Below are 25624 nucleotides of genomic sequence, written 5' to 3'. Positions count from 1 at the left end.
TCCGGCGATGCCGAGGGTGAAGCGGGAGGAGGAAGAGGAGGAGGAAGGGCGGCCGCTCGCAGAATAGAGGAGCGGCGGGAGCGGGGCCGGCAGCTGCCCCGCCGGGCTGCCGCAGGCACCGCGGGGCTCCCCGGCCCGCCCCGCCGGCGGCCCCCGCGCCCGCGGAGGGAGGGAGCGCCCGGCGCCCGCCCCGGCCGCCGCCGCCGCCCGGGCGCCCCGCGGAGCAGCGCGGTGTGGCAGCCCCGCCGCGCCCGTCTATGGGGCGGCGCTGAGCGGCGGCGCGGCGGGAGGGCGCCGGGGGCAGCATGAAGTCCCTGCTCTTCAGCCGCTTCCTCCTGCTGCTGCCCTGGGTGCTCATCGTCATCATCGTGCTGGACATCGACAGCAGCCGGGCTCCGCTGCCCGCGCTGTCCCCCCGCGGCGGGGCCGAGGGCGGTAGCGGCGGGGCGCGGCCGCCCGCCCCGCGGCGGCGGCCCGAGGCCGCGCTGCCCACCATCTATGCCATCACGCCCACCTACAGCCGCCCGGTGCAGAAGGCCGAGCTCACCCGCCTGGCCAACACCTTCCGGCAGGTGTCGCGGCTCCACTGGATCCTGGTGGAGGACGCGGCGGCGCGCAGCGAGCTGGTGACCCGCTTCGTGGCGGGCGCCGGGCTGCCCTGCACGCACCTGCACGTCCCCACGCCGCGCCGCTACAAGCGCCCGGGGCTGCCCCGCGCCACCGAGCAGCGCAACGCCGGCCTGGCCTGGCTGCGGCAGCGGCACCAGCACCTGCCGCCCCCGCAGCCCGGGGTGCTCTTCTTCGCCGACGACGACAACACCTACAGCCTGGAGCTGTTCCAGGAGGTGCGTGCGGGACAGGGGGGCGCGCTCGGCCGCCGCGCTCCACCGCTCCGCAGAGCCGCCCGCCGCGTCCCCATCCCCGCTCCCGGCCGCTCCCCGCCTCCCCTCTGGCTCCTGCCGTTCCCCCTCCTCAGGCTCCCGCGCGGGGCTGTTCCCCATCCCCGATTTGCGGCGAACTCGGTGTCCCTTATCCAAAAATTCCGGGCACGGGGGAATCAAGCCCGCTTCCCGCCTGGAGACCTTGCAGCGCCCGTCCCAGGCTTCCCGGGACTGCTTCTGTGTGACCACCGCTCCCTTGATTTTAAGTTTCTTGTCCCTCCTCTCCGTACTCCCCCAACTTTTTACTGCTGTTTTCTCACTTCGCTGCCGAGTTTAAGGTTTATATAAGGGATTCTATGTGTTTTTTTGTCAAAACTGGGTTGAAAAGTGCTCCTTGGTTTGTTATTTTCGGGCTGCATCCCTCTCCCTGTAGGGCAACTCCCATCAGGAGTCTCCATCCTTCAGTTTTTTCCTTGGCGCTAATGAATTAAGCCAGAGCCGGCTTCTTCACGTGGAGTTGCCTTTCTGAAGCCTTTCGCTCTTAAAAGCAGCAAATCTCTTGTGTAACGACTGAACGCTCTTTCAGGAGTCTCTTTTGTGAAGGGACCTGTTTTTGTCTTCATTGCCTCCCCTTGGTGAAGGGCTTTGTTTCATTTTGGTGGGAACTGGCAGGCGCTCGGGGCAGAGGATATCCAGCTTTCTTTCTGGGTTCCCCCTGGCAGGAAGGAGGGTGTTTAATAGGTGGACATAAAACAGTAGAAGAAAGATCATGTACATCTTATGTGACAGCTAGGAGAGTAACCTTGGCAGGGAAATGAGGCAGGGAAACAGCAAAGCAAGTTGGCAGCAGAGGACTTCAGGCATGCTGCGGTCTGTGTGTTGTGCCGGTGGACAGAGCTGTAGTCCGAGGTGAACACCCCTCCCCTGCCGCTGCTGCCGAGCTGTGCCCCTCCTGGCGTGCTTTACAGTCAATGACTTAAAGTGAACGTGATACACAGAAATGTGAAGCACATGCAATTCCTTAGGGAAAGCTGGTTTAGAAATGCTTAGGCTGGTTTGTGTTTAGGTTCATAATGCATCCCTTTCCATTTCCACTGTGTGGGAAGGTGCAGGCTCCCCATTCAACAGGGATACCCTACTTCTTTTCCCGCTTGTCATTCAGCGTTGAAGCTGCTAATTTAAGGACCTTTGCCTAAAGGCCAAACCTCTGTTGCAATTGATTTTTAAAAAATTTTCATAGCTGTGCTCAGTGCATTATAATGCAGAGTAATTTCACATAATGGTCTTTGATGTTATGGGAGTGCTCACACGTATTTGTAGAAATAAGGTTAATTTGACTGAATCTTAGGGAGTCTGTTAATAGAAACAGAAAGTACACTTTGGCACAATGAGTAACGTGGAACAAAATATATTTGGCAAATATCTATTGTTTGGAGTTTTGTTTTTTGTGGGTTTTTTTGTTTGCTTGTTTGGTTTTTTGTTTTTTGTTGTTGTTGTTGTTATTGAGTACCAATGTTAGGGACAAGCTGAAGGAACAGTATTGGCTGACGTTTCTCTTGAGTGCTCCACAGCTATTGAAAAAGAGTCGGGTCATATTTATTCTTTTAAAAGTTCTATCGTTCTACTAATTGCTGTGAATCATGAAACAGAAAGGTACAAATCACCTCTCTAATTAGCTAGGAAATGTGGGAAAATGAAGGGATAAAACTGTCTGAAGGTTCAGCCTTGAGAATTGCTAGCACAACAGGCAACCTGTGTTTCCTCTTGCTAACAAGCATTGTAACTTCCAGCATGAACCTCTGCAACCCTAAGGCTTCCCTTTCCCCTGTGTTGAGCTGCTGGGAAAGAGCTGTTTGTTCCAAGCCTTGTGTTCACAGGCAGACACACATGCATGAATGAGTTTTCCCTGAGAAATGGGGAGCTGGGTAAGCTCAGTTACAGGAGCAGAGGAGGAGCATTTGCTTCAGTTGTCGCTGCGAGTTCCTGTGGGTGTTTTTTGGGGTCTCTAAGGAGCTGCTGGCAGGGTCTCTGGGATGCACTGTTAGCAACACGGGGAATGCCCTGCAGACCTGGCAAAGTTAACGGAAGTCTATTGGCAGGCTTCGCCAACGGGATGCCCCTTTACGTGTGGGAGGTTACATTTAGAGCGAGCCAGGAGCCTGATTTTGCAGTCGAGGCACTGCTAGAGGGCTGGTTGCTTCTTGACTCGATAAAAGAAAATCCATGTATTCATGGATTCTGGCTTGACAACTCCGTGGTAAATCCTGATCTCCCTTTCAGGAACTGATTGATTTATGAACGTAAATTATACCTGTCTTCTCCAAGCACGAAAAGAACAGCTTCAGAATGCATTGTTTGCAGATGAAATCTGGTAGTAATTCCTGTTATAAAAACGGTGGTAACTATACCTGAGAGGGAATTTTTTCAGTGTGTTGCCCTGCCAGGAAAAATTCTCCAGACCAACAGCTGCTTTCCCTAAGGAAGTCTGATAAACTGTAGTCTCCTCACTAGGAGGGAGAAATTTAAATGTAGGATGAGACAGGAGCTCTGAACTCTCATTCAAGCAGCATCGTGTGCTGGCTGTGTGACTTTCAGCAGGTCGCTGGCACGGACACAGGGGTGTGCAGTCCCACAGTGCCAGCAGCACTGCGTGCAGGCAGTGTGTACATTGTGCATTTGCTGCTTTATGAGACAGCAGGTCTGTCTCTCTGCGATGGCTTGCTGCTGAGTCAAAGCTGGTTCCAGGGGCAGCAGTGGGGCCTCGGGGAGATGGGAACCAAGGCTGGCTAGGACTGTAAAGCCAGCATGAGAGGAACATTTGTGTTAGGGAAATACTTTGCTCAGAGGTCAAACAAGCAGGACTGCAGAGCAGAAGGTGAGCAAGGGAACTGCACGTTGTGAAGGATTGGGTTTAAGGAAGCTCTTTTGCCGTGGGTTTCCCTGGTGTCCTTACAGGAGATGGAGCCTTTTAACAAAGCAAGGTCAGCAAAGGCTTTCCCGTCAGCTGTAGTGTATGAACCATGAGACCATGATCAAAAAGGAGCATGCTTTGACATGGAATGCCATGGGATAGCTTTTGATGATGAGCTTTTGATGAAGAAATTCTAATTTCTGCCCAAAGTACTTCTGCTTGGTGCTTATAGGAAGGAGTACTTTATATTTGATGTGGAGTGAGCTGGGCCCAGTAGACCTAGGCTGAGTGTGTTTAATGGATATCAGGAAAAAAAAAAAACCCAGCTTACAGTAATATGGAAAATGTCACACTCTGTAGTAAATCTGGAACCCTTGGCTGCTGTTTATCTTTTTTTCCTAAGACCTACGATGGCATGTGGGTGGATAGATCAGTTTTTGACTGGTGAAACTATGTCCTCAAAGTTGAACTGGGTGGGGTCTAAACAGTTTCAATTGTCCCCTCTAGAATAAGGTGGAAAGCCTGGTTTGTCTTTCTGCTGCTACAGCATTGGGTCAGTTTAGCATTTCGTTAGGAAAGGTTCATCTTCCATGGAAAGGCAGCAGAGAAGGAACCAACATGTTCAGTGATTGTGAAATTCTTGAGAGTACTAAACAGGGCTGCAGCAATGATGAAGAAATATTTCCAGGAGTAGAGATATGGCTTTTAAGTTACTCCCAACTCTTTCTACTTGAGAGTGTAGTGGTGGTCAGATAAAAAAATCATGCTTTTACTTTAATGCCTGTGGTCTGGCATATTGTATTTGATAATTTATTATTTTGGGGTTGAGACTTCAGAAATAATTTATGTATTTTCTGTTCAGGTATGATCTGTTCATCTGGAGGTGTCCTTGTGCATGTCTCCATCAAAAACAAGTGAGCTTTCCAAAAATACCTGTTACGTTAAAAGTCAGCCTGCATTTGTAAAAAAGACACTGAGCCCTGCAATTCCACCTATTGTATTTAAGATGTTTTACAAATGTTTCCACATGACTCACCATAGCTTCTATTTTTTACTACACACTCATTTTGGAGTGATTCTTATAGTTTCTGGTGCATTTGTGCTTCATCTTACTCCTGAATGCAAGTTATTGCAATATTGTGACTGATGCCTAGCAACTGCTGATTTCACATTTTAAACTTCCAGAAGAAAAAATCCTTAGATAATACTGGCATTCCACCTTCACAGAGAGATTTTAAAAACACGATTAACCTGAGCACTGGAAACTGAAGATATACAGCTAAGTCCCACTTCCCTTAACTCTTCACAGAATTCCTGTGTTTCTGTGTCTCAGGAATTTTCTCTGCTCTTTCCATATATTGAGTAGCTGCCTAAAGGCCATCACTTCCATGGTCCATGTTTGGATATGTATGCCAATTGGAGGAATTAGTGTTGGAGATCCACTCTGCTGTTGATTGTGCAGACTGCCCTGAAAGCTTCGAAGGTGAGGGGTGAGCAGCATGAGGAGTACAAGAAGAAGAGTGAAGGTCTTCAATATCTGTCTGAAAGTGAGCTTGCTGCTTTCAAAAACACACTGAGATTTAGAGATTCCTGTCTAGGTTATTTCTGCCACTTTTGCTTGTGTTTTGTTCAGACACCTAAACTGAGATATATTTGCAATTAAGATGCTCATATCTAAAACCATGTTCCCTCTCCCTACCACCGTCAGGCTTCTGGTCATCAATGTCCAGAATTTCATAGCCATGTTTGCTGGGTGCCTAGAGCATGAAAGTGTGGCACATTCCACTATCTTGTCTGAGTGCAGGGAGAGGATTTGCAGACTGGGTCTCCTTAGAGATATCCACACTAACGTGATTGGATACAGCCTTGCAGCATGGAATTCAGAGTAGATCACAGCCCTGATTCTTATTTCTAAGGGGTAAAGAAACCCAACCCAAACTTGAGAAGCTTAGCAGTAAGTCCTTTTGCCCACTGAGTTGTGGGCCAGAATTCATTTTGATGTAGCTGTTTCCTGCACATGAGTGCCCTAATATGGTGGTAGAGTTGAAGCTGGAAAGGAGGTCTGAGAGGACAGAGCTCATCCTGCTCTCCCTAAGCTGAGGTAGTCTTTACAGGTAGCTCAGGACTCAAAGAGCCACATAATCAGATTGAAAGAGTTTTCTTGTGTCTGTCCCTGCCCTTCTCTCTCAAAAGGTATATATGAAGGTGGCAGGTATTCTAATGGCTTTTAACAGTCATTTCAGTAGCCCAAAAAAAGAATTCATTGTTTATTAAAAATAGAACAGAAATATTTGCAGACAGCATGTCACACAGCCTTCAGTTTTCCTGTGATCATCTTTGTAAAATATTTTGAGGGGAACTCAAAAAATGCATTATAAAAGAGGTGAATATTTACTATTTATTCCATCTTTGACTAGGAAAGTGTTAGTGTTCCTTCAATAACACTTACATAACTGTCCTAATTTTTATACACTGTATTAAGCTAACTTCTGTGTATTTTTAAATGGATATATTTATACAAAAGATTTTAAAGTAGTATAAGTGAATCTCTTTATAATTGAAAACGTCGTATCTCTTGGAGCTGGTTGGAAAAATCAGATTTTTATAATAGTCTTTAAAATAACATTCAGTAGTCTAGACAGAATTAAATATTAGCTTGCAGTCATTAGTTATTTTTTTCAGAATAAAAAGTGATCCAAATATGAGTTAGCAGTGCATTAAATACCTTTCTAGTATATAAATGATTTAGAAGTACATGACAGATTTTAAATGCACACTGACATTTTTCTTCCACATAGACATGTAATACCTATGCTAAAGAGGCTGGATTAGAAAAGACTGGCAGAGAAAGAAATAGCTTAAAAATGAGAGGAAACAGTAACAAAAAAAAAAAGGAAAAAAAAAAAAGGCTATTTGAAACAGGTTTTTGCTTGGTTACAAAGTACCAAATACTCTCTGTTTCTGCACTGGCAGCAGCAGTTTTACCTGTGAAACTGATACTGTTACTGTGAAATTAATTACACTGGGTCAGCAGCTCTTCAGAGGTACAGTGAACACAACCCAGTAGAATGATAGGGAGTAGAATGAGGCAACCAGCAAATAGAAGGGCCCAGAAGTAAAATGAGTAGCAAATGTTTTGGAAGTTGTCCCAGTTCACAGAAATTGGCTGCTAACTGCTTTAGTTAAATTTGGTACAGTTTTCTTCTGCAGGGAAGCAATATTGACATTTGTGCCCAAGGATGCTGGTATAATTTAGAAGCATTAGTCATGTACCTTATATATAAAATGTTGCTAAAAGAAAAGGGAGAATTAATCTATCCTCCCTCTGCAATGTAGATTGTGTACAAATCAGCAGAGGAGGTTTAGAGTAGATGCTTGGAAAGAAAGCTTTCTAGCAGGGAGAATGGTGAAGCAGAGCACCTGTGAGACCTGCAGAAGAAGCTACATCAAGGAATGACAATTTTTTGATTTGTAGATCCTTTCTACAAATGTTCCCATGGAGAATACGCTTCACAGTCAAATTTGCCAACAATAAACTTGCCTTTTGAAGTTCCTAACCCCTAAACATCCCAATCCCTGAACCACAAAAGCCACTGGCACAGGTTTTCTATGCCTTAGCATCTCCTTTGAAATGATGATAAGTGGGGGCAGGTGCTCAGCCCAAAGGCTCAGTAAACAGCCACAGCATCAGGCTGAGCTGAGCCATAGTGCTCTCATGTAAGTTTTGTTGAAGCAGAATTTGGCTTAAATGGCTTGTGAGTAATGCAGAGAACTGTGTGAGAACTGACAGGGAACCTGGCTGTGTTGATGCTTTAACCCATAAAATTTTGTCCTGAGGAACTGTTGTAGTGAAGGAGCTCTAGATCCTGTCTTTGGTAGTAATAAATCAGAATTTTGCATAGAAATCTGCTGGAGTATCAGTGGGATGGGCAGGGGTGTGGGGTAGGATGGTGAGCATGGATGTGAATCTGTAGCCTGAGCATGACAGATCACAAATCATACAGGGGTTGAAATGACAGGGGAAAAAAGCTTGTGAGGTGTGGCCGTAGGTTTGCCCTCACAGAGGGCTTTGAATCCCAAACAGAAACACATTGACATTGTGCTGCAAAAACAGCAGGATGGTTGTTCCAGTCTGGAAGCCTTTTCACTATAGGAAGTACAGCCATGCTTCCTTTTCTCTGATTTGCCTTCATTTCCCTTGGGTTTTTATATTTTGTTACTGGCTTGGTATCTTCCCTATCCATCAGTCCAGTGCATCCCATTAAGCAGCTTTTCTTGATTGACTAATGAGATGCTAAATTTAGCAATGCTTTTATCACTGTCTTTTATTCCTCAGCTCCATTTCCTGCATTTCACTCATTTCACTTGCTATTCTTCAGTGGTTACTCTGTTGTTACTGTATTTACTGCTGTATGCCCATCACCTGACTGGCATTTCTTCCATCAATTGTTACTCATCTCTCCTGTCATTTCCTTGCCAACTCCTTCCCAGTTCTCCTCCCCCTCCTATTTCATTCAGGTTTGCTCTACCATCTTCCCCATCCAGTACATCACTCCCCTCCTAAACCCAAGATCCCCTTTCAAAAGGTAAACAGAGGACAAAAGCATTTCTACCTTAAGAGAGCTGTCCAAGCCAGGCAGGATGAATCCTGCTGGTGGGGTCCTATCTCTGCTCATTAACTGCAGAAGTCTAACTAGGACAGGGCAGATGCTTGACTTGCAGGGAGTGAAGTGTAAGATGAATACCATTCATGTAAGCTACCAGGACTTTAATTCTGAGTGTTAACACAGCTTGTGCTACCGTTGTTACAATGACAGATAGAAAAGTCTTTTAGGAAGCTGTTGGTAAGTCCTATGATTTTTGACAGTTGTTTAACACACAGCTCTAAAGGTATTCAGATTTAACACATTTTTGAATAATTTTTTTGTGTCCCGATGATTAGCAGCATAAAATTCCAGGTGCAAGCTGGCCTTTTAATCCAAATAATAGCTTTCCCCCCATCATACATAAATACAGCCTTCACATATCAGTGTGTTAACTACAGTAATGCTACTCTCAGAAGATTAAAATAAATATTTCTACTTTCATCTGTCTAGCATATCCCAAGGCTGTGAGGTATTTCAGAATTAGCATAAATACTGGTCTAGATGTGCTCTTTCAGCTTTTACTTAAAGGAATTGCTGTATTCTTGACACCTGCTTATTTCATTCTTCAAAAATGTAACCTGCAAGAATAAAGTCATCCAAGGACAGAAGTAAGAGCTCTGTAAGGGGTTACATCTGACGTGTGGTGGCTTTACTGACAACTCACAGACACTGAGATTGACCCAAGATTATTAGTTTAAAACTTCTTGGGTCATTTCATGCTGGTTTTATGAGGTCAGTGAAATACATTTAATTGACAAGGCTTTCGAAAACACTGTGTATTGTAGTGTATTAATGTAAATCTATCTGGTTCTGCCAGCATAGATGCTGAGGCCACTATTGACCCAGTTCAGAAGTCATGTGTAACCTGGCTCATTTTGTATAGAGCTCCCAAACTTTTACTGCGCACACAGGCAGGACATGGGTGCACTGTGCTCTGGCCACTCCCTTGCAGTCAGAGTATGCCTGCCTTTGGCTTGTGGCATTTTGATTTTAGGTACAGACAATTGGCACAGGACAGCCAAAGTACTGCAATTCTGAACACTAATAATTTGTTCAGGTATCCACACCCTCCAGGAAGTATTAATGGCACCATGTGTGTTTATCTTGTGATATTTACTGGTGCAGCATAGTTGGGCAAATGCAGCTTGATGGTGCTGTGTAGATACGCCCAACAGGCTGATTCCCTGTGTCCATGTTTGGATGTTAATGTAAACAGGCTGTTAGCAAAATAAGCAAAAGAGATACGTCATTAAAACCAGAGCTAAAAGATCTTAGTGAGAAGGTTTGGCCAATGTCCATACCCAAATAGCTAATTGCTAACTTTGCATTTACTACATGGAGGAGTGGGAGAGATTGGAAAGTTAAACTTAAGCAGGGAGAACAGTTGCAGGTAAATACATTTATCAATAACCTTAGAAAGATTCATGGCAGCCTCTCACTGGCAATTAACCAGGCAATGGCTCGGAGAGAATCCATATCACAAGAATTCCCTATACTGCCAGCTGAATACATACTCTGCTCTTATGCACTATGGGCTGCTGCTATTGAGTGAAATGTTCTAGCTTGCTGCAACAGGTACTAGGGTAGAGGAGAGGAATTTTTGATAAACAAATCTGAAGATATACAAATAATCAGCAGGAGAGAAGGTGCATATTTTTCTTCTGTGTGTGCCTACATTTTTGTGGATTTTTAAATATGTATTTTATAGTTTATGTGAAGTAAGTTCTAAGAATCTGCTAATGTTTCTAGCTTAGAAATGTGAACCACGCTGATGTGATGTCTTTGTTTTTTCCTGGCGTGACTCCTACGAGTCTTGATAATATGCATGATAAATCTTTCACCTTGGCAGAGAGAGAGGGAAGTGTTTAATATTTAACCAAGGTTGTCTTTTATTTCAGCATCCATCGATAGGGGACTGTGGTTACAAATATGTAAAACTGTGTTTGTTTTTGCTGAGAAGAGTGCTTGGAAGGAAAAAGGGATAACCTTTCCCCAAGGAGTAAGTTTCAATTACAACAAAAGACAAGACTGTTTTTAGAATAGATCAAATTAAGCCCACATTACATTGAAATAGTTTAATACTTGTTTAAATAGAACAATTTTTAAAGCACAGTAGTTAAAATAGTGGCTTTTGAACCAGTGTGGTTAAGTTGTGCAAGATGCTGTGTCAGTGTACTCTCTTGGTCAAGTTCTCACGCCAGACTGTCTGATTTTCCCAGGGGGAGCAGTGTGTCAGGGTTTGTGTCATATTATCTCCTGTTTACTGGGGAAAATGGACCACTGAACCAGTTATCTGAAGTCACTGAATCACACTCATAATCTTTACGGTTAGAAAAGACCTCCAAGATCGAGTCCAGTCTTTGTCTAAATACCACATCAACTAAACCATAGCACTAAGTGCCATATCCAGTTTATTGAACACTTCTAGGGATGGTCACTCCATCACTTCTCTGGGCAGCCCATTCCAATGCCTGACAAGACTTTCAGTGAAGAATTTTCCTGATGCCAACCTGAACCTTCTCTGGCACAGCCTGAGGCTGTTTCCTAATGGTACCTGGGAGAAGAGGCTGACCCCCACTTGGCTCCACCCCACTTTCAGACAGTTGGGGAGTGATAAGGTCCCCCCGAGCCTCCAGGTTGAGCACCCCCAGCTCCCTCAGCTGCTCCTTACAGGACTCACTTTCTAGACCCTTCACCAGTTTTGCTGCCCTTCTCTGGATATGCCCCTGCACTTCAATGCCCTTCTTGAAGTGACTCCCAGTCATGGACACTTCTTGCTACAGTAATTTTTGCATACCTATGGCTTCTTCTATGCTAGATAAGGACCACACTTCCAGTTTTGCTTTTAGTTAATTTACATCACTGGGGAAAACTGCTGGTGGTGATAATAAACATCCTGCCTGGCCTGCTTTCTGTCCTTCTCAGAAATTTAGCAGAGGTTTTAAAGTGAAAATACAGAAGTTAAAAAGACTAAGGCTTAGCAATCTTTTTTTCATGAATCCTTAATAGATCTGAGCTGCATCTCAGGTCTGCTGCAGGTAGGAAAGAGTTGTGTGTCATAACGTCCTCTATTCAATTCATTTTTAACAAGTCCCAAACTAATTGTACTTGTCCTAGTGAAGTGTGTATTAATAATTATATTTTTCTCTCACTGGGTTTCTGTAGTATCTCAGCTATCTACAGACGTAAGCCCACTGCCAGAATGCTGCAGTCTTGCAGAAAAAAAGATCTGCTATGCCTTTGAAAACCCAAACAAGAACAAAACTCCCTGTTTTTTCACAGCTTTAAAAACTCTTGGTATAAAAGATATCACGAATAGGGTGTTTAAAGTAGAATTGAGATGCCTATGGACTACAGAACTGGAGATTTCACAGAAGATGAGTGGGCCCAGGCAGCTCTTGGGCTACAATTGCTTTTGAATGCCCAGCCTTGATGATGGATGCGGGTGTGCAGCAGCGCTCCCAGGAAAGCCGGCTGGGAGCGCCGGCAGTGACGCTGTGCCTGCCTCTTGCAGATGCGGACGACGCGCAAGGTGTCGGTGTGGCCCGTGGGGCTGGTGGGAGGCCGGCGCTACGAGCGCCCGGTCGTGGAGAACGGCAAAGTGGTCGGCTGGTACACGGGCTGGAGAGCTGACAGGCCCTTTGCTATTGACATGGCAGGTGAGGCTCGCTTACGATACATGAATGTTTCCATTTCTCAATTTAAGCAGCTTCTTAAACTGCCGGAGTGCTGGCAGAGTGTACATACAGCCCTTTGGCACTAACTATGCTGGAAGTCTAAGCTTGTACATCTTATCTAATTAATTTGCTGCTTGGTGGTATCTGAACTTACTTTAATTTGTTCTTATTTTTATGTGGCAACTTGGCTTTTATGTTGTGTGAATTGTCTATTTGAAACAAGTTAATTGTAAATTAATTCATCCTAGCAATTCTTGCAAGCAGTCCCTGCCTGTCATTTTGTCATCAGTCTAAACTAGGCGGCATAAATACAGACCTTCTTAAGACTTCATGTTGTAAAATGCTACTTTATCATGAAATTATTCATGTTGCATTGGTTATTTGGAATGACAGAGATAACTGTAGATGGATATAGTTTGAAACACTGGGCTTAGGGGAAATATCACTGACAGCTGTTGCCTGGTAGACGAAGGCAAAAAAGCTTCAAAATGAATCTAATCAATCTTCTGCAGTGAAGTTTGCACACCACACAGCTCTGTCTTACTGACAGTCCATGCTTAGACAATCTTTTGTATACATTCACAACTGCCACACGAATCACCACTGTACACAGGTCCAATTTCTAATATAGCAGAAGCTGGTTTCCCAGAAAATGATATGGTATTTACACTTAGACATCTTCTGTACTCATGAGAGAAGAGAAGTAGGAATACAAGGGCAAGAATAGGGTAGAAATAGCCACTTTTTAAAAATCCTGATAACCCTATGTTTTGAGAGAGGGAAAAGGACAGTTTCCAGTTCTTTCTCATCTTAACAGAGTATTATTATATTAATTTAAATTACTGATAAAAATATGTACAGTATTTACAGTCCAAGTGGTTAAAGAGTAAATAAAGGAGAACTAATGGTTGTTATCACCGCAAAGACAAAAAGGTAATCAAGTGAATTTTTCTGCACTGTAGAGACATTTCACATCAATACCACGACCTAGCATAAAAATAAGTATTTGGGTGTTCACATGAAGACATTTCTCAGGGGTGAAGCAGGTATTCAATGCTCAAAACGATGCAGTGTGTCAGACACTGCAGCTGTGCAGTTGAACAGTCCCCATGAATTTACAGAAACATATTAATACTGGATTCTAGAAGGGATTACTGATGGCACTATAAAGGTGAGAGTGTGGCTCATAATTCATCAGCAGCAGGCAGAAAGCCATTACACAACATTGGCCAAGGGACTCTAACCTAGACATGAAGGTATACATGGAAAGTTCTTAAGTTGTTTACCTTGCAGATACTGGCTAAATTACTGGCCTGAGGGAAAAGCAGCTCCATTAGGAGCATTCCCTGCTTGTTCTTTGACCAAAGACATGTAAGGGAGGGTCATACAGACAAAACCCCCCCCAAAACTTACAGGAAGTTAATTGCACGCCACAAAGAAAGAGTTACTATTTTGCGAGATAACTTTTAATTAGTCTTCAAAAAATACTGAATTTCATTTTTAATTTCAGCAAGGAAAGAAATAAATGCAGTGTAGACTGCTAAAAAAATGATGTGAAATTTGCATCTTTATTCCCCTCAGGAATACAGACTCAGGGCACAAACAGAACAGAACTGCAAATCCAGAGCTCCATAGGCATCTGAGCAGGTGCAGGCTACAAGATGCATGTCAACATGCAGTTTCCTATCCTCTCCTGACTTCCCAACACACCTCCAGGGATTTGCTACCAAACCTAAGTCCATGCTGTAGTCCATTGTTGGCATTTTTCCATTTTTTCCATACACAAGCAACTTAGGTTATACCGAATGCTGCACATAAGAAACATCAAAGATCTCTTTAAAATATTGCCATGCAAACAGGATAGGTGCATACAGTAATACTGATATGGAGACATATCAGCTGTCTACAGTTAATGTTCTGTGCTCGTGTCCCAGTGCACTGGTGAGGAGCTCCCTTTGGTTTAGTGAATGATCTTTCACAGTGATTATCACAAAAATTTGATCATGACTCTGGGTTTGAACAGAGGGATGGCTTAAAAGGTTTGGGATCACCAATTTAACTTGTGGCTTTTCAGAGGAAGCACATCCTTGACTTTATGCACATAAAATTCTTATTCTAGACAGCAAAATACAAGGCCAAATTCAGGTCCTGCTGATTTCATTGGGCTCAGCTCAATGACCCTAACTGGCCAACCTCCCCAGATTCTTTGAAACACACTTGCTCATGGCAATCACATTACGTCAGTTCATTAAACATTGGTTATTTATTTTGAGAAATTTGTGGCTGATACTGCTATTCTCCAATGCTAAACTGGATTCAGAAAGCAAAGCAATCGTTTCCTGTGTTGCTTCTTGCCTGGCAACCAACACACCGTATGAATTAGTTCTGGTATTTCCAAAGTTCTGCTTCAGTTTTCAATCAAGGCGGGTTCTAGGGTTTGACATTGACTTGCTTACCCTTGGGGAAGAAAAGTGAGAGAGAAGGTAGAAAGCAAAAACTGTGGAAAAAACTCATTTAGTATGGATGTGATTCCAAGTCTTCTATATTAAATGCTGTTTTACTTCTGGCCTGTTCCTAGTGCCAGAATTTTGGATCTCTCAAGAAAATAAGTTAGATTGTGATTCTCCTAATGTGAAAGCTGTTCAAGAAGGCAGATGCTTGCTTTGCATTAGCATTTCAGGAGCTACTTCAGTCACAGAGATGAATATGTGACTGTAAATCACTAGACCAGCAGATTTTGGGTCCAGAGCTCATTAACTGTGCCCTAGGCACCTCTGCTAGGGCCAGAGCAACCACCTTTTTTTATTGTATTTTCTTAAAATTTTGTTATAGTCATGAGATCTTCAGTACATCTCGTATTTCTTAGGGTTCCCTGAGCAAAATGCCAGTCTATTCACAGCACTACAAAACATGGCATATTTTAACTGAATCTGAAAGTGTCCCTGCTGGAAGTCACAAACAAAAAAATTCTAAGTGGTACGGCAGCCAGCACTCAAAACCCCTCCAAAGCCAAAACAAAACACCAACCTCTCCTCCCATCCAAGGATAAATACAGTTTTAAACACTGCGTTTATAATCAAGTGCCTTTTCCATGGTGGATTAATGTCAGCAGATCCATTTGTTCCTAACTACAAAACCTCCTGGTTAGACATCTCTGCCTTACTGCAACCCAAAAAGTACACCACCAGGGAGAACAGAACTTGAAAGCCATAGAACCCAAGCAAAGGTGGGATCTTGATCTATGTGGAAACCAGAACACCTGTTCCAACATCGCCACAGAGCATTAGCATTTATACATTCCAGAAATGATAAACACTCAAGTTTCTAGCTTGCCTTCAGCTACTATCCTATCTAGAACATCCAGGAAGCAAAGGCATTAACCATGACAACAAAATCTTTAAACCCTGGCTAAAATTTAACTGGATGAAGAAAGAGTTCTGCCTTTTAACAGAAGCCATTGATCTAACACAAGTCAAGGTGTGAATTAACAGAAACAGCTTACATTGAAAGAAGAACAGATGTAATATCTGCCATGTCTCCCAGGTATCTTGTCCTCCAACAAATTAATTCCTATCTAGGTGGCTCTTCAGCCAATTAGATTTAATTTATAACCTTGTATAAAACACCAAAAAACCCCTGAAACACCTCTTCACACTCCAGCTATGAAATTGTCTTGTGGCATCTCATGTGAAATAAAGCCCAGTAAGACCTTGTAGTAATACTGACTAAGTAAAATAACTGTAGGCATGTAAGCACTGTTCAATTATGCTAGAGAGACAGTAATCCCAGCTAAATCCCTGTTTAGTGATAGAATTCAAAACAACAGTGTCTTTTCATCTATTAGCACAGGATCATTATCTACTGAAAGAAATAATTAGAGCCAGTCTGGTCAAAACTTGAGCTGTCTCTTCTATTTCTGGCATCAATATGATACATATGATAAAGTCAACTTAAAGTTGTCACTAGAAAGTGGTATTCTCTCAAATCCATCTTACAAAATGTCATTTTCACATGTCATTTGAAAATAAAGCCATTATAAAGCAGAGCTGAAGAACCTCCTTGAATTATTTTATCTCTTTAAGTTGCTGCTTTACTGGATTCTTTTAACAAACAAAGACTGCATGGACCCTGACCAAGGAAACAAACCTTAGGCTAGTCAGTGCACAGTAGCCTCAGCTCTTCCCAAATGATTACATTTGGCTACCAAGAGCACAGGGATAGAGCCCACCTTTTACTCCATCATGGCCAGGCTACAAGGAGTGAGGAGCAAGTCTGCACTGCAGGGTGTGGGTAAGCCCTGTCCATGCAGACACCTATTCTCCACCTCAGGCAGGACAGGATGTATAAAGCTACATCAAAAGTTTAATGTATAAATGTTTTCTGTGTCCATCAGTGAACTGGGACATGTTCACACCCAACCCACAGACTTCATCAGGGTCCAAATCCTTACTGAAAACAAACAAACAAACTTCCTGGTGTCTTCCTTTGCTTCCTACAAACAAGACCACGATAAAGTTGTTTCAGTGTGCCTTTCTTAACATGTCATGTAGTAATTACTTCTTTATATTTTCCTCTTCAAAAGGCTCCTGTAATAGTCACAGATACTTTCAAGGAAAACACAGCAGCAAGGCAATTTTACTAAAAGGGACTCAGAATTACATTTAGTTATAGAAAGCTATGCTAAATTTTAAACTGATAAATTTTTAATGGCTTTAGAGTTAAATGTTCTTGGAGTTTTCCAGAACTGATGTCAAAACTGTTACTACATGTGTCATAAAAGGGACAGCTGGAACCACTCTGAACTGATGAAGAAAGGATTTCTTTGGTAGGCTTGGCAATCAGACAAAAGGAATTAGTTACAAATATAATTTTTCTTTACAAGTCTATCAGTTGAGTTTTTGATTCATAGTTAAAGAAGCATACATATGACTGAGCATTGCTGAAGGAAAACAGAAGAGTTCTATAAATAATGGCAAATTAGAGATTCACGGCAGCTTCTTCAGAGAGGATGAGTATGTTCAAACCAGTGATTTCTCAGTTTGCAGTCTTCCTTCAAGGAACCTGATGCATGTTAGTAGAGAAAAGCATTGCAGAGAGGTGTGTACACTGAATAAATCCTTTGAGCCGTGCTGTGCCAGGCTCAGACAAGCTGAGACTGCCTGGCAGACCACTGATGCTGAAAGTCATTCCCAAGGCAGAGCATTAGTATGACTTGTCTTTCCTCAACAAGGCTGTTAAAAATCTAAAGGCTAAAGCTATCTAAATATCAGAGTTGTAACATATTTTAACCTTTTTTCCTGACTCTCACCTTGAAGTGTAGAATGGTTTGTACAGTACGAATTTCATAGATTTTATTTTACTTATAATTGAGTTTTATTTCTTAATTAAAAATAGAAAGGAAGAATAACCCAAGATTTTAGCAATACCTGACTTTCAGGCAAGAGAGCATATATTACCTACATGATGGGACATTAAGATTTAACATGTTGAAAATATGGTGCAATTAAAAAAAAAATCTGATTGTATCTTAAGGGCAAACCAAACCAAAACAATACAATGTAGGATGTACAAACCTACCAAATATTGTATAACCACACAATCAGATTTACACATTTTTAAAAAGAACATGGGAGATTTCTAGACATAAGTATATCTGCACAAAAATGTAAGGCCTAAAGGTTTTTCTCAACCTTTTTTCCTGTCTCCCTCTCTCCAAGGATTTGCTGTGAGTCTTCAAGTGATCCTGTCGCATCCCAAAGCCGTATTCAAGCGTCGTGGTTCTCAACCAGGAATGCAAGAATCTGATTTTCTGAAACAGATAACAACAGTGGAGGAACTGGAGCCAAAAGCAAACAACTGCACAAAGGTACCGATTGCTACACTTTGTGAAAAGCTTTCGTGTCATCTCTGCAGATGATTTACTGACACACATGGTACTTTCTAGGTTCTTGTATGGCACACCCGAACAGAGAAAGTGAATCTAGCTAACGAGCCAAAGTACCACCTGGACACAATCAACATTGAGGTATGACGGGGGGACAGTCCCACGGCAAGGGCAGGACAATGGACGCACCAGCGCGTGTTCCAGTTCAGACAGCTAAACTCATCTGCTTCTGCCTGAGACCTGACAGACTTCTGTGGAAACAAAAGGAAGCTTTCAGAGACTCTAATAAGCAAATCAAGTGGATGTGCTTTGTTCTAACTTGTCTGCATGCATTTCTGAACTCTCAGCTTAATAAACCGACACTTACCTTCGTTTTAATGCTCTTTCACAGATAAACATGGCTGTAATGGAGTATTTTCAAAATTATTATTTATGTATATACTTTTTGTATTTATCCAGCTTAATGGTGCAATTATAAACTGATTTTAACTCACAAACTGTTGGTCTAAATATCTGTATAAATGGATCCTCCAAACTGAACATGTTTTACTTCATTAAAAGTAGCAAACAGGTCATACAACAATGAAATAAAAAACCCACAATCATTTATGGATTTATCCTTTTAATATAGGGAAATAACATTTTTATCATTACGAGGCACCATAAAATGTAAACACAATCACTGTCATAAACCTGGATCTCTCTGCAAGACAAAATATATCTGTTCACACTGAGTTACCTTGAATGCATATTGTGGTGTCAGTTCTCTTTTAACACTGTGTGCCTGCCTCCTGAGCCAGGTCAGAGACTTTACCACAGGAAACTCAAATGCATCAAATGCTTATCTTTAAAATAATAAACTATTGATTTGTAGAACTACAGTAACATCCAGGTTTATCTTTCTTTCAATAACCACATTCCCTGTTATGCACACCATAACAACATCACAGTGAAATGTATGATGAAACAAAATTTGTTTGATACACTAGAAAACATTTCTCAGTGATACATTTACATTCTATTTATATATGATTAAACATTTGTTCATACAGTACCTTCTACAGGATTACTGGGTAATTTTGGGGGGTTGGGGTTCATATTTTTGGATATTACTAACATGATAGCTACATCCCTTATATGCAAACATTTGATCTAGAATTTTGAGGGAAAAAATCAGTATGTGGTTAAGCAGCTTCTTAATATGGTCTATGAAATCATATGCATTGTATGAAAATGCTTCCAATGATGTATAAATATATTTGATCTGCTTTTCACTACATCAAATTTAAATCAATATAGACCACAACACGGTCAGTCAGTTATATTCTTAATCTGAACAGCTGGGGAAAAGAAAAAGAATAGATATGTACATGGAAGGAACAGCAAAAGTAAATGTATTTGAACACGGAATGTTAGGTGGCTGTTCTGGGAAAGATTTCTATTGCAACTTTCATTTCCACAGTTGTGTGCTGAGAGTCTGGCCAGAGGAACTTCCAGTCCATCCTGCGGCTGTGCTGGGGGGCTGGCCAAAGCCCATCACGTTGCTGGAACTGCTGAGGTTCATTCCAGCCATTTGCTGATTCATCTGCAAAGCACACACACACGCACAAGCCTGGTTAACACTGGCACTGAATCTCAGCATGCTGCTTGCCAAAAGCAGTCCTGTCTCCAACCATCAACCCAGTTACATTTCCCTTAAAATTTTTTCTCATTAAATAAAAATATTGACTCCATCTTAGTTTCTAAGCTTTTTCTCATACTACCATACATCAGTTGATGGGCTGCAGCACTTGGTGTATGTGTCACATGAGAACTGACAGCATGTGAAAGAGGTGGCCAGTGTGGCTGGTTGGTAAAAGTTTGCTTTCACAGTTTCAAAGATAATGAACAAAACTGTTGTAACTGTGATAAAGAAACAGCAAAGGCAGTAATATAGTCTTGTCTGCACTTGCAGCTCCAGATTTTTTTTCTTCCAGCAACATTTCTTTGGAGACTTCATAATCTTGACTACATCAGTTTTTACAGAAATTGTCCATTTAGGTGACAATCAACAAAGAATGAGGTGGATTTATAAACTTGAGTATTACCATCCTTGCTAAAGAATCTACTCAAGATACTGTAATTTTTTAGAAAACAAGTAAAATAATCCACATCAAATTAAATTCACATGAATTTAACATCTAGTTAAAGGTGGGAAGGAATTCAAAATTCAGCACATTCACTTCAGGGCTGCTGCAAAATTATTTTTAGTCTTTACAAATATCTAGTCACTGTAATTTTAAGTACTCAATGTCAAAATTAAGAGCAGAAAAGGTTTTGGAGCAATTAATAATCAGAGCAAATGAAAAGAGATGTTGGATAAGTAACATTTGATTCAAACTAAAGGCAGCACTAGGTAAAAATCAGAGTTCATTTAAACATGGGTGAACAATACCAGGCTGCAAAATTGAACTGAAACAGAGGTGAAAAATTCAAGTAAATTGCAAACCAGTATTTCAGGGTAAAATTCAGTTCCATGTGCTTTCACACAGAACTGTGTATCTGCAGAAAACAAGCCACCACTGAACTTCGAAATACAAAAAAGGCTGATAAAAACATGCTTTACCCAGTGGTTCACCTCTTCTGGAGTAGAATTCTTAACCAGCAGACTATATAAAACATGTTAGTCTGGTAAAGCAAGCTCTCCCGCTTTCAACTAGAGTCAAAGTTTAGATCAGAGTTCTGCAGACTGTGGAATGTCATCATACTGACAACATCTGATGTGCAAGGGGTATGAGAACATGAGAAGAGCTTGTTCAAGGAGCCAGGTTTTAACATGGAATTGATAAGAGGTAAGATTTTAATTTAAAAGCTGATATGGGTCTTTTTAAAGCTAGCTACCTATGAAAAGACTGCCACCAGTATATCCACAGATTTTTTTGATCTGACATTTTGAAATTCTCACCTTTAAGAATTACTTTTCGAAGAATGACAGTCTCTATTTTCAAACAGGGGCTGTTTTATCAATGTAGAAAATGCTGTTTACCTTCAGAAATGTTCATATTGTAAGATGGAGCAGAACAGTATCATATCATCCAATTTAAGTCAGCCACTAAGGTTCTCTTCCTTTGTTTCTAAGTAAGCAGCATGGAATTATTGTACTGTTATCATAATACAAACAATAGTATGAAAAAATAGTTGCTATCATCCATGCTGAACTCCAAGGAATGATTTAAGTCTGATCCCTCTGCCTCACCCTGCCCCAATAAACGCTCAAATACTTGATTTCAAGATGTTTCCTTGGAAAATGCACAAATACAGTACTACATGTACATTAACCCATCTAGAGAACCTTTGAAACATGTTTAATATATTGGATGGAAATGCTACAGATAAATAACAGATGCACCTAAGCAAATTATCTGCAGGAAAATGTTAAGAGCAGAAAGCACTTCACATTCCACCAAAATTTATTCTGAAATCTGTGAAGGAAAGTATTAATTGTTAATGGTTATCTCCAAGTAGTTAAATTCTGCTTTTACTTATAAGGCTGTGTTTCATTTCCAAATTTTGTAACTACCTGAGCTAAGCTTTTTTACTAGGCTGGCTCTGATGACAGATTGAGAAGAGCTATGAGTAGAAGAGCCATGAGAGAAGAGCTCAGAGTACTGAGTTTGGTCTACCTTGGCGAAAATATTCTCTGTTTTCACATCAGTTACCTTTCATTCAACTATTCACTGGTTTGTTAACATGTGCCTCTGAGCAGTTCATAGTCCAGTAGTCTTTAACTTGGCTACACTTAACCTTTCTCCTACAGCCACACAATTTCTATCTGAAAAGCATCACTCTTCCTAAAGCACTCTTGTCTGGGAATCGCCAGTCTTTACCTGAGAGAGGTTCCATTGAGCTTGTTGGTTTTGTTGCAATCCATACTTATTTTGTGGTGGTGTGACCATCTGTCCCACCATTCCACCTTGAGGTCCAACGACAGTTTGAGGAAGTCCCATCACACCAGTTGGTGCAGTACCAGTAAATCCATTGGGCACTCCCACTCCTACCATCACACCTGTGCTTTGTCCCATCACTGGCACTGACTGCCCCATCATGTTTCCCATCATCCCAGTTGCTGCTGGCACAGGAACTCCCATGGCTGGAAAGCCTTGAAAGTGTGATGGTTGTGTGGTAAATGGCATAGAAGATGACCCCATGAACATACCTGTACCAGAGAAAAGAAGATTTCAGCAGAAGTCTTATGATTTTCCACCCCCATCCCATAAGTCAGAAATGCACCAAAATAATTTTAAGGATAACTTTGTCCATCTGTATGTCAGTGCTGCCAATTTAGCTTCTGGTAAAAGCAAAACATTACTTTAAAATTCTCAAAAGAAAGAAACTCACCACGAGATTAACTGCTAAGAAATTCTGGCATCTCCGTGATGAACCAAAATCTTTCAACTGCTGTATTGGAGGTCTTTGTGTTCACACAAACACAGCTAAACCAAAGCTCTGACAGTTCTGCAGGGATCCTGACAGACTGCTGCCTGCACACTGGAGACTCAGACCCTCACTGATTATTGGCATGGCAGAATCAGACTTTACAAATCTTTTAGTAAGTTGTACACTTGATAATTAGAACAGCTATAAATAAATTAAAATCACATCTATGTTTTTCTTTAGCATCCATATTACATTTCAGTAATTTTTCTCAGTTTTTTAAAAGCTGAAAATAAAAACCTTAATTTTAATATAGTTAGCAGGTATCTAACCTTAGCTTTATACTTGTAGAAGGTAACTTTTCTAGATAAAGATTAAGATAGGACTGCACAGAAACCTTCACAACATTATTTACCAGGAGCATTTTGCTGCTGCATTGTTGCTGTGCCATACAGTGATAAAATGGAGTCTTTGGAGAGTTGTTTCTTCGCTGACTCTTCGGATTTTGTTGTTTGCTCAGTAAATAGATCAAGATCCCCGGCTGCTCCAGACAAGGTGGCAGCTGCTGGTTTAGTGGAAGTGCTCTGGGAAATAAAAGACAAGACAGAGTATGAAATGAAACCAGCAAAAGATGATGCTAACTATTTGCTGTACAGCCTTGCCCCTCAACTTAATAAAACCTCATTAATTTACAGAAACTAAATTTAAGTAAATGAGAATTTAAAAATATGTGGTATGACTAAAGACAGAAAAAAGCAGTACAGGCAATATGGAAAGACCATCAGACCAGATGGAGGTCATAAAAAAAACCCTAAATCCTCAACCAGCTTCAGGGCGTATACATACAGATTATTCATTCTTGTTGCTTCTATGTTTTTCATCAGTGAGAAGCATAAATCAAGAGCTGGAGTTAGATTATGAAAAATAATTAGGAAATCAATAAGGAGATTAAAATTCACATCTCATTAATCCTCCCATAGGCAGAATAGATTTGAGAAGAGCTAAAACAAAAGATTAAGTGCTTTGAAATGTATCTTTGGAGAAAAGGCAAAATTTTGGTTATCTACTTCAAGTAATAAAATTTCTAAAATACATTGTTTATAATTGGCTTAGAGTACTTTAAGCACGTTTCACTTATTGAGAAAGCATACTTATCTAAAACTTACTGCAATCTACAAATAAAAGACTGAAATACAGGCAGGCTAGCAGGCTTTGTACTGCTCTTGCAATAGAATGTTTTATAAGCAAATTACATCCAGTCTCTTAGTGCTGTTCATACTTAGTTATATTGCTGTTCATACCCATACAGTTCCACATGGGGGAACCAGGCAATACATAGGTTCTTGTTATATTCCTTAAAATACACAACTCATCCTGTTACCATTGGGAACTTCTAATGCAAATCAACTGCATGCACAATGAAAAAGAGCCTGGACTGCAAATCATACTTAAACTATGGCCCTAATTTAGTCCAGCTAAGTGATCCTCATCTGCTTAGCATATACCTACTGCACCCACAGCTTGCATGAATTTCAACTCTTCTCCAGACTAAAGGAAAATCTTCCTTAGAATACCACTGTCAATGAATTCAACATGTAATCAAGTCTGTTCATTGAGATCCCCATACCCAAGTTTAGCAGACAGACAAAGGACACCACAAAATACAGATATGGAACACCCCTATAATCTTCCTTAAAGCAACTGTCTCAGATCTTCTGCTTTTGCTGGTATGCTGCTGACTAAGCCCTGAAAAGTCCACCATGGCCACAGTGGATTTTTTACAAACACCACAATGCATATATTCAATATGCTGCTTCAAAAAACACATTAAGGGTATGACTTCTAAAGTGCTAAAGCCTCTAGCACAAGGTAGTGCCATAGTTTAGGGGAAAAAAAACAAAACAAAAAAAAAAACCAGAACAATTCTATTACCAGCTAAATTTGCAAGAAACCAGCAAGAAAAAGGACTGCACATTCACACAGTTGATGATGAAAAGTTTCCAAAACTGCTGTAGAAAGAGAAGAGAAAAAAAAACAAAAAAAATGGGAACTTTCTGGAAAGTGAAAAACCTGCATTTATACTACAGCCAATTTAGGCCAAAGTCAGTAGGACTTAGTGGGCAACCAAGAGTGGACTGACAGCACTACAGAGAGAAAGCAAACAGAAAAATAGCTATGAAACCACTCTGGCCAGTGTACAATTAAAGTTTCCATTTTTTTCTGTACATACTAAAAAAAATTTCTTCCTCTGCAACATAATCATCCCACACTCTTCCTTCTCACAACATTTTCTGATTGCAAAGCAAATAAATTTTTATTTAAGTGGCTAGTAGGAAGCCCTGTTTGAGAAAATTTTTTATCAGTGTGACAACCAGTCTTTAAAAATACCAGAATCAGATTTAACAATACATTCAGGTAAAAGCCCACCCTGAAGAGCAGTACTTGTTTTCCTGTGCACACATGCAGGAAGGCCCATTACTGAATGGGTCCCTGCTGGCACGGATCTCCCGCGGTGCCTGCCTAGGACAGCCCCTGTGTGACAGCCCTGCCCAGCAGCCTGCAGGGAGGAGGACACAGGAGCACTGCAAGTGGGTGAACAGAGAGAGGGCTGCAGGCAGCAAGGAAAGAGTTTGCTTTTCTCTGGAAGGCAGAGCTGGAAGCCTGGAGGTCTGATCATGTTATGTTTACAACCTAAGATTAAATGTTCATTTAATGTCTCTTCATTCAGTTTGGTTTTGGAAGATCCTCCAAGGAGTCAAAGCACTGGACAAGCACTCCCTGAAGTGTTCATCAGCTGAAAATATGGAAGGTAATGCAAAATACATGGCAAGAAAACATCAGGTGGCATCTAAGTTAAGAAACAACCAACATTAACATGATTTTTCTATCTCTAACATTGTCATGCTACCCAAGACCTTTATAAAAACACACCTGGCATTCATATAATCATTTTCCTACACACAGTGCTCTCAGAGAGTCATTTTGCTAAATCTAATGCTCATCAGCTGCTTAAGGATCATACTTATAAGCAGTTTCATTATATCAGTGCAACAGAATTTTTCCTACAAATTGAAAGAGAGATGGCAACAGACAAAATGAAAGAGGGGAGTGGGACACATGGAGTTGAGAGAAGGACCGGAAGAGAGAAAAAAGCACATGTGCACTTTCCTGCTATCAGCATGTTTCTGGCTGTGGCTGGTATCTAGGAAAAA

General features: G+C 41.5%; 2 protein-coding genes across 12 annotated transcripts in view; one reads left to right on the top strand and one right to left on the bottom strand.

Annotated features, from left to right (window-relative positions):
• Positions 1–218: 218 nt before the first annotated feature.
• On the top strand, positions 219–18496 carry B3GAT2 (beta-1,3-glucuronyltransferase 2). The gene is made up of 4 exons (XM_021554212.3): positions 219–845; positions 11953–12097; positions 17833–17981; positions 18060–18496. Exons 1-4 carry the CDS (start codon positions 306–308, stop codon positions 18144–18146), a joined length of 921 nt encoding a protein of 306 aa, XP_021409887.1. The 5' UTR covers positions 219–305; the 3' UTR covers positions 18147–18496.
• A 108-nt stretch (positions 18497–18604) lies between these two features.
• The window catches only part of SMAP1 (small ArfGAP 1), a 91287-nt gene continuing 84267 nt past the window's right edge, over positions 18605–25624 (bottom strand). For all 11 annotated transcript variants that reach the window (XM_085576393.1, XM_085576394.1, XM_031504418.3 and 8 more), the window contains 3 exons: positions 22828–22996; positions 21866–22194; positions 18605–19584 (listed from right to left, as the gene is read on the bottom strand). In XM_085576393.1, the coding sequence (XP_085432519.1) occupies positions 19450–19584; positions 21866–22194; positions 22828–22996 (633 nt within the window). In that variant the 3' untranslated portion in view covers positions 18605–19449. The remainder of the gene's footprint in view (positions 19585–21865; positions 22195–22827; positions 22997–25624) is intronic.

The sequence above is a fragment of the Lonchura striata genome, chromosome 3 (genome assembly GCF_050655825.1).
Source record: "Lonchura striata isolate lonStrDom1 chromosome 3, ASM5065582v1, whole genome shotgun sequence".
Classification (NCBI taxonomy): domain Eukaryota; kingdom Metazoa; phylum Chordata; class Aves; order Passeriformes; family Estrildidae; genus Lonchura; species Lonchura striata.
This window is presented reverse-complemented; position numbering and strand designations above follow the sequence as displayed.